Source organism: Polyodon spathula, unplaced genomic scaffold, assembly GCF_017654505.1.
Source record: "Polyodon spathula isolate WHYD16114869_AA unplaced genomic scaffold, ASM1765450v1 scaffolds_1640, whole genome shotgun sequence".
Classification (NCBI taxonomy): Eukaryota; Metazoa; Chordata; class Actinopteri; order Acipenseriformes; family Polyodontidae; genus Polyodon; species Polyodon spathula.
This window is the reverse complement of record NW_024473116.1, coordinates 1-13,907: the sequence shown is the minus strand read 5'-3', so window position 1 is coordinate 13,907 and position 13,907 is coordinate 1. Positions and strand designations below refer to the sequence as shown.

Here is a 13,907-nt window from a genome sequence, read left to right as displayed (position 1 = left end):
TTGCATAGTCAATCCATTTCTTTTTTTCCAGACCCTGTCCATTCATCCATGAGATCACCTAGATATTCCACCATACTGTGTGCTTTCTCTTCTCCCCCCAACCAAACTTCTGCGCTTTTAATAAAGCTTCATATACTGAACATCAAAAGTATCACTAGTATCCAAATACTACATGTGATCAAACTGACAGGTGCAATGACTTTTTAACCATTGACAAAGATGCCAAAATGATCTGTCGTTCTTAAGCAGGTGTGACTCCTGGTCTCCCAGTTCGTGGCCCGTCATTTGACGGTGGTCTGGTTCTGTAGTCTTCCCAGGTTTTGAAATTGCTGGCTGTGAGCACCCAAAATGGCGAGCCACAATACACTGCCCTAGTCCAGCCTCCAACATGCTGATTTGCATGAAGGTTCTGCTCTCCACAGATGTGGCATTGTTTTTTGTATTTCTTTATTCCTTTTATTCAAGCTTGCAATTCAACACTCCCTATCCATGTCCAATCAAATGTTTCGGTAACTGGGTGATTTTAAGTGCATGTGCTGGAGTCAGTCATGCAAGCATGTCACGGTCAAGGATGAATGATCAAGTATTTCTATAGATATAATCATTTTGGCGGTTTATGCATTTTTTTTTTTAAAATGTGTTGTAATAAGGAAGTTTCTTTTGATGCTCAGTATACTGTTGGGCAATGATGGTATGATTGGCCCATCTTGCTCTGCTTTCCTCTTGGCCTTCTATTAATCACAAGAGTAAATTTGTTTTCCAGCTTGTATGATCATTTTAAAACCATGGCAATCAATTTGGGTATATTACATATGTTCTTTGTTCTAGAATCAAAGCTATGTTTTGGAAATATGGTATCTGACAACTGGTGGCAAAAAAGGGTATATGGTATTGAAATGCCCCACCAGTGCTGGAGAACCCACAAAAACCCCAACTACAACCAGGACCACCGGAAGCACTACAAAGACAACTATGACCACCAGTGGTGGGAAGCCAACTGTGGTCTGCACTGCCTCTAGTATGGTGGTGGAGCTGTCCAAGGAACCTCTGGTACTAGTAGAGCTTCTAGGTGAGTTGGGCTCTTTGCCCCTATGTGGATGAATTTGACAAGGGCACTAGGGAATTGTATGTAAACTTCTCTTGTAGCTGAATCCAGCAAGTGGGTAGCTGTCCTTGATGCTCCTGAGAATTGCAACTACACCTTGATTCAGAGCAGAGAAAGGAACCTCTTCAAAACCCCCTACACGGCGTGTGATGTCAAGATTCTGGTAATCCATTTCTGCTAATGGGCTACTCTTGTACTTCTATTCAAACTTGGTCTGTAAATGCACAACTGTAAAGGGGTTTCTGCAACCGAATGGTTTAATACCATAAGGGGGGAGGGGAGGATAGTAGTAGTGATCCCAAGTAGTGATCATATGATGGGGCTGGCTTCACATGCCCTGACTTGCACTGCTCTTGGATTTCCTAATGTTGTATTTAAGGTTAGTGTTGCCCCAAAATCCCTCATTGGGGATTAGCTAGTTCCAGAGTCTGCTTCAGATTTACTTTCCTCTTACCCTAAACCTTCTTATGCAAATTCTAGAATGAGAACTACTACTTGGCTTTGCGCTATACAACAGTTGATGGAGAAGTAGGGTATGTGCAGATGAAATGCCCGACTAGTGCAGGAGAACCAACAAAAGCACCTGCAACTACAACCACAAAATCAACAAGGACCCCTCCCACACCAGATGTGGTGTGCAACTCCTCTGGCATGATGGTGGTGCTGCCCATGGAACCTTTGGACCTAGTGGAGCTTCTAGGTGAGTTGGGCTTTTGCTAGACACCTGTAAGCTTTTGTCTCTGGCACAGTAGGGGGATTTTATGGCAACTTTTTTCTTTTGTAGATTATTCCAACAAATGGATAGTTGTCGTCAAGGCTCCAGTGTACTGCAACTACACCTTGCTGCAGGGAAGTGGAAGGACCCTTTTCATAACCCCCTACGAAGCCTGTGATGTCCGGATAGTGGTAATCATGGGGAGGGGTGAGGGTATATATAAAAACCAGAACACTGGTACAGAAGGTTTTTAAAATGGTGCGTACATGCCACTTTGTATATTGGTTAGTTGCATAGCATATGGCAGGTCCCTTTTTTACGTGCATCATTGTGATTGCATGATATGGTTAGACGCATAACTCTCTCTAATTGCATAAAGCTGCGCGGTTCATTGTACGTTGCATTAATTTGGGTAACTGCATCCCAATGTTGAGTCTTTCCACAATAGCAGTGCCAGAGTGCATTTTTCTACATTGTAGTTGCAAGATCTATAGTACTGTACACACCTGCTAACCAGTTTTACTGGATTACAATAACTTGGTTTATGCAGGCGGTTATCTACTGCAACACTTCATATGCATTGCCATTGAAGAAAGTTATGTTCTCGATACACCATTTTGAAGTTGGTTTAGTCTGAACCTGTACACTTGTGGGTTATTTATAATATATAAAAATACCTGGCAATGGCTGTTTCATACAGAAATCAAAGCTAAATTCATCAAATACAATGCATACCCCCTTGGCAGTGGTAGACTCTTCCAGGCAGGGGTAATTGAATGCTCTGCACCTAACCATTCATGCCATTTTGTATTGGAGGAACTGCCTTAACATTCTTGAATTTTTCCTGCATGCAATCCATAGTTATTTTCTTCTCAATCTGTCGGCGCTGTCAATTCTGTTTGCAAACTACAGTAGCCTGCTTGGAGTATCACTGGGCTGACCTGCTGTTCCAACACTGGGGGCTCTGACTCGTGTCCCTGTGAAATACCTTTGAACACTGTTGAACAGCCCAATAAACCTTGGGAACAACAATTGGATCAGCCAACGCCTGCTCTTCAGCCTACCTCTCCCTTCCAATTCCCGTGAACCCCCTCCCCACCTAAACACTCCCAGATACCTAAACATATGCTGGTTCCACTAGGAAGGAAGCTGACCCCCAGACCTTCCAATCTCCCATTAGGAATGCATTTGCTGTTTTGTCTAGTTCATTTTAGCTGACCACCTCTCCTTCCCTGCAAAGCTGTCTATCAAACAGAGACATTTGCATGTCAGCTACCAACTTTGGAGAAATGTTCTACTGTCATCGGGAGCATTAACATGAATGTATTGTCGTCAGACAGACGAGCCTGAACTGTCAAACACCCCTGTATTTCAGAAACTACAGATAAAATAGCAACCCCTGCATTAGTTTGTGCCGTGACTGGTTCAGTCAATAGAAGGGGGAGGTTGTCAATCGGCTTGTAGAAACGTTCTAGCTTTTCTTGCACAAAATGTATACTAGCTGTTCTCTTCCCTAACTCTGCTCCTGTTTCACTATATGAAGTGCCAGTTAAGATCCTGCACTATAGGGGAAGAGATTGGGAAGGGGGTGAAGAGAAGTGACTTAACAACTCTGTTTTTGGCTTTTAAGGAACTTCCTTTTTTTTTTTTTTTTAGCCGATCGTGTGCTTTAAGCCGCAGTATATTGGTATTCCTCATCTCCTGCTGAGTGGAGCTTGCAAATAGGAAGTGTTTACAGCTGAGAAATCCCCACTGACTGAACAGAGAGCGCGGCATGTACTGTGTTTGCAGAGCACAAAGATCATGCCAGAAGCACTCCCAACAGATGGCACCAGCAGAGGAATAGGTGGATCAGTGATACTGAATGATCAGTTGGAGTACTTGTGTTTTCACTACCATAAATATTGCCCCCACGGGGGCAAGTGGTTTTATGTAGGGACATCCAAGGCAAATAATTTAAAATTCTATGTTCTTGGCAGACTTCCTTACCCAGGGAGACTTGCAGTTGTAAACAAAATACACATCAAGAATTACAGTACAATAGAGCAAGATGCAATGACTTCAGTCCTAATAAGAGCAAATACAAAACCCAGTTAGGATTTGATATCGGGGCAGTTCGTGAGCAGATGTGTTTAGTTACATCTGGGGTTAGATGAGAGTCCAAGTGAAATACAAGATGCTACCACAAATGATTCTGTGTTCTGTTTTATACTACAAGTATATGTAAATGGAAATAACGTGTACGTCTCAATCAATTTGGGGATTATTTGACAGCGTACAGATGGCAGGTAAGACTAAGCTTTGACATGCAATTATTCCAAACCCTGCTTTTATGGCCTCTTGGCCCAAGGTTTTATCTCTTTTTAAAAACAAAAAGGATGTGTTTTGGAGAATGGAGCACAGGCAGATTGGTAACTTGCCATTTCTTGACAACTCCTTTTCTGGGAAATGGGAGTAAATGAAATCCATAGAAATTTCAAGTAATTGGATGTGGTAGTAATATTAATGCAGCTCTGTGGCAGTATTGTTTTGAACTAGCAAGGCGCTGCTCCATCCTGAAACTTCATCAGAACACTGCAGGCTTGGAATGTAAACAGACTAGTTTTGAAACTAGTCCAGGTAAGTTCTCCCACTTCAGTGGGGACAACAGTGGAAGGCATTGTTACAAAAACACTGGGCTTCATAGTTCTGAAGTGTGCCTAGTAGATTTTCTAGTCGTTGCTTCAAAGCATGCCATTTGTGACACCTGCTGACATGATCACTGTGTGAGTGAACTACCTGCAATTTGCTTGTTTCCTGGTTATACTTTTTGATCAAGCCAACTTCCTCCTTGTTCTAGAATGAGCACTACATCCTGACCCTCCGCTACACAACTTCTGGACAACAAGCTTATGTTCAGATGCAATGCCCAACCGGTGCTGTAGTGCCCACAAAACCCCCTCCCTCTACAACCACTCCACGAAAACCAACAATACCCACTGCCTGCAGAGCCTCAGTCATGACAATAGAGCTGCCTGAAGGACCAATTGAACAAGTAGCTGTGATGGGTAAGGTTGTGCCTTGTCCCAGATAACTTCCCACCCAAATTGCTTGGCAATGAGGATAACCCAATCTCGTGGCAATGTTGCCTCTTGCAGATAAATCCAACACTCTGGTAACTGTCCAAGATGATAGCAGAAAGTGTGGCTACAGCTTGGTGCATGGGAGAGGAAAGAATGTCTTCACAGCCCCTTACACAGCCTGTGATGTCAAGATGCTGGTAAATATTTGTAGCTTTCTGTACTGTTGCTTTTAAACTTCCTATGCATGTAAATACCCTCGCTTGTGCTCTCTCTCCTCCCTTGATTCTCTTCCAGAATGGGAATTATGTCCTGACCCTAGTATATGTAACCCTTAGTGGGAGAAGGGTACAGGTGCAGATGAAATGTCCAACCAGTGCAGCTTTACCAACAGGCTCCCCCCTCCCTCCCTTTGGGGTTTCTGTCCTCTGCAGTGATACTTGCATGACAGTGGAGCTTCCTGGGGGACTGCTACAAGATATCCATTTAATGGGTGAGTTGGCTTGGTACACAGTAATGTGGGTGCTGTGAAACAGAAAGCATGCTCTAAATGTGGCATCTGTTGTAGATGAATCCAACAACTTGGTAGCTGTTATCGGTGCCCCCAAGACTTGTGGCTACAGTTTGAAGGGAAATGGCAAAAACATCTTGACTGCTCCTTACAAGGCCTGTCATGTCAAGATCCTGGTAAGCTGAGGGCAATTGCAGCTGTGATTCCCCATTTTTATTGGTGATCAAAATCCTGTCAAGAATGACCAACTCTCTTTTCACTTCTAGAACAACTTCTATATCCTGAGAGTCCTCTACACAACTTTTACTGGGGAGCGAGGAGATATACAGGCCAAATGTCCTGTTCCTGGTCTAGTACCACATGTGGGTGAGTGTTTGTTCACTGGACACAAAATACCAGAGTGCTCAAGTCTGGTGTTGCTTGTCTGCCAATGCTGTTGCTGCATCATGTTGCTTTGTATTGAATACAATGTGCCCCTACACAAGATATTAACACCTAAACTACAGGGTCTTCCCTGTACAACCTATAACATTGAAGTTTACTCTCTTGCAGGGTGCAAGATACCAAGAAGTCAGCAGTTGGCTTGTGGTCCACCTAATGTTGATCCACAACGGTGTGTGGCCAATGGATGTTGTGTGGATGCAAGAACTTCCCATTGTTACTATCCTTTGGATGGTATGGCTTGGTTTTACACTTTTGATATAGCACTGCTCATCTAATGAGCTGTCCAGAGTAACTTTGAACAGCTTGTATAGGAAAACTTTGAGGGTGGAGGAGATAATTGACCTGATTTCCACCCTTACTGTACAGGGGACTGGTCCTTCAGGTAAATGGTTTCATTATTTTGTATTAATGGTTTCTCTGCTTCCTGCTTTTCAGCGTGCACTGCAGATGGGCATTTTGTATTCTCCGTATACCGCACCTCAACCAAGCCAGAAATTGATCCGAGCAGTCTAGTAATTGCAGGAAACCATTCATGTGTCCCTGTAATCTGCACTCCAGACTTTGCGGTCTTCAAATTTCCTGTGACTGGCTGTGGGACACGTGTCTTTGTAAGTTCACTCCTCCTGGGGTTTGGGTTAGTACTAGGACTTCTAGGCTGCAATGCTTTTTACAGCCATATGTTTAAGGGGGGTGTTGGGGTGCTAATCTACTGGCATGCCACTGGTTTTGGGCTGGCCAGGTTGATTACAATCCTCAACTGCTTCAGTGTTCTCACTTTGTAATCATTTTTTTTTCTGTAGACTGTGGCGGAGACTACAATCTATCTTGCTGAAGTTCGTGGTTTGGTTCGGGGGATCCAGCAGATGTATGGACAAATTACCAGAGATGGCCCTTATCGGTAATTTCTTCTACATGCGCTTGGAACAGGCAGCTGCTTAACCCTCTTTCAGCATACTTTGCTGGTTGTAGTGGGTGGGGACCCCATGATCGGAGTTAAAGCCTTTATGGTTTTGTCATTGACTGGAATATCTGTGCCAACTGGTAACTAAATGGATTCTTTGTCTTCACTGTCTCCTCTCTGCACTACAGTTTCCATGTGGAATGTCGCTATTCTAAAGGAAACTTGGCCAGCACTGGTTACTTGGTGGTGAACCCATCGCCTCCATCAGCAGCCTTGGCTTTTGGCTGGCTTGGGGTTAGGTTAAGGATTGCCACAGGTAATTGAACATGATGCGTAACTTCTCCCATTTGGTCTGGTTTGGCATCATGTCTGGTAATGACTGCTAGATTTGACTGGCTCAATTTCCTCTTTCAATGGCTGGTGTGTTACCAATGATGCACCTCTCTTGCAGATGCCAGCTACACCAGCTTCTACCCACAGTCCCATCTGCCCCTGAGCGTCTTGCTTGGAAGCAAGGTGTATCTGGAAGTGCAGCTTGTGAACCCTCCTAACCCCAGTGTAGTTCTGCTGGTCCACTACTGCATCGCCTATCCCCGGTCCTCTCAAGCTGCCTGGGTGATCATCTATGAAGGGTGAGTATCCTGATTTGTCTCCCTTTGTCTGGACAAAAGCAACATGCCAGGGATTTGTCCAGCAGCAACTGCCAGATGTGACCATTAACCAGTTCAGCAACTGGTTAGGTGACTGGCTGCAAACATCTAAATTAAATCTTTGCAAGCTAGACTGTTGCAGCTGCTAGCATTACAATATGGCTACCATGCACTTCAAGCCTCCTAGTTGGCAGCTGTAGGACTCCCTTCTGAATTTCTCCCCCACAGTTGTCCAAACATCCTGGATTACAGCAGTGCTGCTGGCCTCCATGTCAAATACAATAACATGCCTGTATCCAAGCACACTCGACGCTTTGAAATAGAAATCTTCCAGTTCCTGGACTACAAGACCAAGCAGCGTTTGGATGAGGAAGTGAGTTTAATAGTGGTCCAATTGTATAGACTCAAGCTTGCTTCCAAATGCCTAGTCATAAATGGTATATTAGACCAAAGCAGATCTACAGCTGCTCCTAACTCCATTTACTTTCTTTTTAGATCTATTTCATGTGTTCAACCGAAGTGTGTTCCCCGGAACGTCGTGTTTGCAATGAAGGATGCTTTGATGGAAGAGGTATGGTCCTGAAAAGCACTATTTGGACTTGGTTTCTGAGAAGGAGTCCTTCTGAAGTTTGGCTGTTTTAGGTTAAGCCTTACATTTTTACTGTAGCATGAAGTCTTCAATCTTGTGCTTTTTAGACCCCCCCCCTGAAGTATTTAAGTCCTGCTCCCTTGGTTAAATTTTGGGCACTTGATATCTTTCTCCTTCCACAGAGATGCCTGTTCCCACATCAAGATCTGCTGGAGGGCGCTGTGCAGGAAAGCCCTGTCCTGGGAAATCAAACGTAGACAAGCGAGCTGCTCCTGGTCATGCTGGCTTCATTGCTGTCAGCGAAGGAACCTTCACTTTGGATGAGATTGTGCCCCATGAACAAACGGGCAAGTGATTTGAGATCTTCTGCATTGAAGCAGTACTAGCCTTTTTCATGTGGTGTTGCTCAGTTCTGGCCCTGGGCCAAAGCCAGAACTGAAGCTTCATTGTATTCCTCCCTTGCTCACAGTTGCTTTGCCACTAACTTTTGCTTCCTCTTGCAGAGAAGCACTGGACGCACTTCCATGGTCTCCTGTGGCTGCTTGGTTTGCTGGTCCTGGTATCTGTTATAATGCTCTTCCTCAAATGGATTGGCTTGCAAATTGTCAGGTCCTAGAGAAGCAGTCTCTAACTTGAATAAACCTTTATCTTGTGTTAATTCTGTAGTGGTTTGTGGGTTTTCTTAATTTCAATTCCTCCACCAAATAGAGGGGGGTCACATCTAAGTAGGATTAGAGATGCCGATTTATCCAACATGTTGGATTTGCTGTTTGCAGTAAACTGAGGTTTAATACCCTGAAGTGACAGCTGCATTGTTTTTTGAGCACTCGAGACCTCTTCTGCTGGTGCCAGTAAAGGCGCTGGTACATTGCCATTTGCTGTGCAATTCAGTAGTGCCCTAAGGGTTCACTTGTGTTTATCCAAATACTACATTACCTAGGCTGCAATTGATGTATATTGCATCTAACATGGCGTAGCAGCCGTGACCAAGGGCCAATAAACTGCTGTGCAGTATATGTAGAGATTTTGCTTTAATAGGGCCATCGTGGTGCTGGACAATGGCAACTGTAGCTGCTGCTACTTCTGGGCTGTCCCTGCTGTGGGACAGGGCTTTGGATTGAGGGCAGACAGAAGTCCTCTGACACTCTCTTGCAGGATTCTATTTATACACAAGTATAACACCTTTGCATGCCACTGTTTGTTTGGAAGTGGGTGGGGGGGGGGAGGGATTGATATACAATGTGATCTTGCGTGGGCATATTCAGGTGGAATACATGTGGCACTGGTGTTTTGTCATCTGTCTTGGCTGTTTCTGAGATTCATATGAAACAATGACATGACTGTTTCTGGCCACTTCATATACCAGTCTTTTCCACAAGTACTAAAATTACTCCAGTGAGAAGCCTATAAACAAGATGGTAGCATACACTAATGTGGTACACTCCAGTATGTGACACCAAATGGCTTGGAGAGGGACAAAGCTTACCTTAACAAGGAGCGCAATTTGATTTGTGCTTTTTTAAATGGGGTGCTAAATTCTTGAATTGGGTCAAGACAAACCTGTTGGTCAGTACATGATTGTTTGGTTTCTAAGACCCCCTACCCAAAAGGAACAGACTTGACTGGAATGTCATCTGGTAAAAGCATTAGTGCAAAGTGCAGGGTCAGTTTAATAGTATGTGAGCACAGGGTTGCACAAATTAGTTCATGTGCTGGGATTCGAGTGAATAATTGAATCCCGCACAACCATATGTGTGTATTTGGGTTTGCTGACAAAGGGGTTAAACAGTAGTTTGGAAGGGTCCAAAAAACAGGAGTCCCAGCAAATAAGGGAGAGTTGACAGGTCTGATATAAACCTATAAATTAAGCCTCTCTGTGACCAGAGCCGGAATTATTCTTGGTGATAAATCACTCTCCTGACGTGTGAGGGTGCTGTTTAAAGGGAACAGAGAGCCCTGGACTGGATGACCAGGCAATTGATTCCCGGGGTTAGAAGGAAGTTATCTAGAAAGGGGGCGGGGCTACAATATACTAAATCCTGGACCTGGAAGGGGTAAGATTGGAGAGGTGGGTGCACTAGTTAACCAAGGGGTCATGATTGACAATACAAAAGGGGGCATAGAGAAGTGATTTGTGTCTTGTTATGGTTAAGCTGAACCGGAAGGAAACGTGTTTGTTTTGTCGTTTAGATATACTGTTATTTCAGGAGCTAACACAATCTGGAGCTGTCAGAGGCCAGCACAAACCTGGACTACACTGCACTTTTGTTTTACAAATAACTGTATTCACACAACAAGCACTTTAGCACTCACTGTGGAGACTTGTGTTTTGCATTATGTGTGGGTGTGCAAGATCGGGACTATTTCGGGAACAACCTGTGGATTAAAACGGTGCAATAAACGGCGCTGTATTGCCTGCTTCTCATTCTCTGACTTTGGATTATAAAAATAAATAACATTGCACCTGGATTACCTTTGTCTGTATGTTCATTTATCAATGCTACATTCCTGCACACTGTTAACTACTTAAATAAGGTGGGCACATTTATTTAAAATAAATAAATCTTTAGATATATTTTTGTACTTTTTATTTTTTCAAATGTGCCTCTGCTGCCTCAATGTACGCTACGCCCCTGATGTTGACAAGGACACAGTGCGGTCCAGTGGTTCAAATCCCACCTCTGCCAGTGACCGACTCACTGTGTGACTCTGAGCAAGTCACTTAACCTTGTAATAAATGTATTGGCATATTCACACTTTCTTTGTCTTCTGAGGCATTTATGTGCTGAAATGATGATTCCTTTTTGAGATGCAACTGCCATGTGTTTGGTCAATAGGGTGTGCTACTTTACATCTATCCAAGTGTTTTATAATTTTGTTTAATGTACTACCGTATTGTGTGTGTACCATTCACAAACCAGTACACAACCCACATGTAATTCTAATAACACAATTGTAATCTAGAATACGATGGATTCAGCCCGAGAAGCCGACAAAATGTGTTGTATATCGCATACTTGGAGTGCCCAATTATTTGACACTTCTTTATTCTGCATTTTGTGATGTCCAATTACAGTAAGTTTCCTCATTGCAGCACTTCTGAAGGTCAGTGATTTACTCCTATCTGTCAACCAAACCAATTCCCTTTTCACTTCCTGGAGCTTAAGAACGGGTGTCAGCAAGTTATTGGCCCCTGGTGGACAAAGAGTCCCCTTGAGCACCTGACCAGTAGGGTCCATTGTGGGTGAGGAGAAACTGACCCTGATCATTGTGCCTCCAGGCCCACAGGAGGGCCAGAGTTAATGCAACATTTCATAAACCACTTACGTTCCGACGAGGGGAGGAGTACTAGCACTTGCTCCCCAGGTTGGAAAGTCCTGATGCAAGCATTTTTATTATATTGTTGCTCCCGAGTATGCTGCGTTGCCTCCAGCTTTATCTTCTCAAAATGACCGACCGACCGACCAACTCCAGGCACATGCTTTACTATAGTCTCTGCTCGGCTTTGGTTTGCTTCCCTACCTTCCTTTATGAATCGAATACCCCAGGGTTGTCTCCCACAGGAGCTCAAAGGGTGAAAAGCCTGTTGATGCCTGTGGTACGTCTCAGATAGCAAAGAGAAGATAAGGAAGAATTTGACCCATTCTTTGTTTCCTTTGTTTTAGTCTTATCAAACTGTTCCACAAGCTCATCACATTGTGGATCACAAACCGATACCCGATGGAACATATTTTGAGGGACCCCCAAAGTTGTTGAATGCATTGGGACATAAAGGCTGTCCCCTGATCAATCAGAATCTCCCTATGTATACCTACATGAGAAAATAAAATCCCGGAAATAAAATCTTGCCAAGATTCTCTCCTCCATCTTTTTCACGCCCGAGAAAATGGAACATCATTGGCTAGCCTGAGAACCTCGCTACGAAAAGGCTGAGGAACAAGACAAATCCTCACATTTCCTAAGGTGGATGCAGGGATTAAGCAGGTCAGATTGCAAGGGGAAAACAAAAGGCAAAAGAAAAAAGGAAAATAAAACACAGTAATAAAACTACAAACAAAAGGTGCTGCTTATGCAGCGTTCTCCCACCACCACTAAACCGCTCAGCTCGGGTCTCCAAGCTAGGCTCTCTTATTCCATCACTCCACGCTGGCTTTGCCAGGTTTCCCCCAGCTAACTACACATGTCCCCTCGAGTACGTAACAATTATTTTTGTTTTATTTAATAGCCGCTGTCTTCCGCAGCCGTGCTTGCTTGTCCCGGTCTCTCGCTCCAGCTGCTGACCATCTTGCCTTGGGTTATTTACCTCGCTTCCAAACCCAGAGTCACTGGGTTTTCCCTGTAATCGCAAGTCCAAATGAATAACAGAGCATAGTTCTGATAGGTCGAGCAACCCACCCCCTGTAATCGCGGTATTAATTTGTCTGGAGCTCAGTACACATAAATCGCAGTACATTAAATGAAAACTCAGCATTTCCAGTTATTTATATTTTTGTAATCATTCACTTTGTAAAATGATTTATTTTTTACGTGCTTTTTACATTGATTATGCAACATGTTTATGGATTTAAAAATGATGAATCAAATTAATTAGTTGAGCAGCATTTCTGAATAGTTTGTTTTGTTCATGCTAACCCCCCACTCACAAAGCAAGGCCTCATGTTTGTAGCTGGCAGCTACATTAATTTTCCTACTATAAGAATGTTACATGGAAAGGGATGTACGGTCTTGTTTTGCAGGTTGGATCATAACCAATTGAAGGTTATTCTGTTTAGTATTAGGGGCTATTGCAATATTTCTTTCTTTCTTGCTTTCTTTGCATTTGGAAACATTGACTAGCTTTTTGGGAGCTTCACAATTTGACTATTTCTGATGACGTATCCGTATATTTGTTATATGTTGCGCACTTAAAATGTAGTACCGAAATAATGTTAGGCTAATTAAAAAGATGTATGTGTACAGGTAGCCTGTCTAGGCTATACAATATTATTGACAATAATGTTAAGTACAGTATATAGGACTTATAGGTTGGGGCAAAGCACACCTTTAAAACATATAAGTGCTAGTGGTCTAGGACTGGAACACGGCCATTAATCCCAGACTTTGGCAAAGTTTCACAATCATGTACAGTAAACTGTGTGCTTGTCAGTTAACTTTACCACACTCGGTCTTAATGGTTTGAGATCTGCCAATTGGAGTGTCATGACACATGTTAATCACTAGTTTATACTGAGCATAATTAGTACATAATATTCCCCATGCACTGTCCAATTATAAAACTGCAGTTAACAAACATCTTAAATGTACTTTAATTATTACAATGTATTCTTACCACTAAAAACTGTGAATTAGGTTTGAGAATGTTGAGTCTTCTGCTCAGTTTCATTCAGCTCCAAGTCACAATTGGACTTTAACACCACTGTGAAGGAGAGCAGGACTGTGCCACTGTTGCGGTATGATGTTTAAAATAGATTAACTTTGGTCTCCAATTAATAAATCTTACCCGCTATTCTTTACCACCAATCCCTGACCCACAACAACTTTGGGAACATTTGGAGCAAACTGCAGAACCTTAAGACAGTGTAACCCTTTTCTCTTGTATATTATTTCACACACAGAGCTGACAGCAGCTGGTTGCAGCTAGATACACTTTATTCCCCCATGGCTCATAGAAGACTGTAGGGAATGAGTCTAAACCCGTGTCTGCTGAATATCTTAGTAAGTCAAGTCACTGATACAGTTTCCCATTTAATGAGTCAAAAAATCACCATCCTGAAAACAGCTACAGTGACAGCATACATAGCCTTTCATACTGAACTTAGCACTGGATTACACCTGTGAGTAAGCTGCGGGAAACTGAGAAAAGTATATTTTCCACATCAAAAAGACACAATTCACTGTACAAGTCTACTATTGTCAGGCAGGGAAATAACAGA

At 43.2% G+C, this 13,907-nt stretch overlaps 1 protein-coding gene across 1 annotated transcript; it reads left to right on the top strand.

The window, feature by feature from the left end:
* Positions 1–1,145: 1,145 nt before the first annotated feature.
* On the top strand, positions 1,146–8,632 carry LOC121310000 (zona pellucida sperm-binding protein 1-like). Its single transcript, XM_041243190.1, has 17 exons — positions 1,146–1,268; positions 1,586–1,805; positions 1,890–2,011; positions 4,660–4,867; positions 4,958–5,079; positions 5,177–5,372; positions 5,448–5,566; positions 5,657–5,756; positions 5,943–6,065; positions 6,270–6,442; positions 6,635–6,732; positions 6,924–7,051; positions 7,187–7,367; positions 7,614–7,758; positions 7,881–7,956; positions 8,157–8,321; positions 8,478–8,632. Exons 2-17 carry the CDS (start codon positions 1,649–1,651, stop codon positions 8,588–8,590), a joined length of 2,226 nt encoding a protein of 741 aa, XP_041099124.1. The 5' UTR covers positions 1,146–1,268; positions 1,586–1,648; the 3' UTR covers positions 8,591–8,632.
* Positions 8,633–13,907: the final 5,275 nt, after the last annotated feature.

Bases quoted from the DNA above. Each gene is read 5' to 3' on its own strand.
- LOC121310000 (XM_041243190.1), top strand. From the start codon at position 1,649: ATGAAATGCCCGACTAGTGCAGGAGAACCAACAAAAGCACCTGCAACT. The intron at 5,373-5,447 runs GTGAGTTGGCTT...CATCTGTTGTAG, and splicing joins ACAAGATATCCATTTAATGG to ATGAATCCAACAACTTGGTA. The intron at 6,443-6,634 runs GTAAGTTCACTC...TTTTTTCTGTAG, and splicing joins GCTGTGGGACACGTGTCTTT to ACTGTGGCGGAGACTACAAT.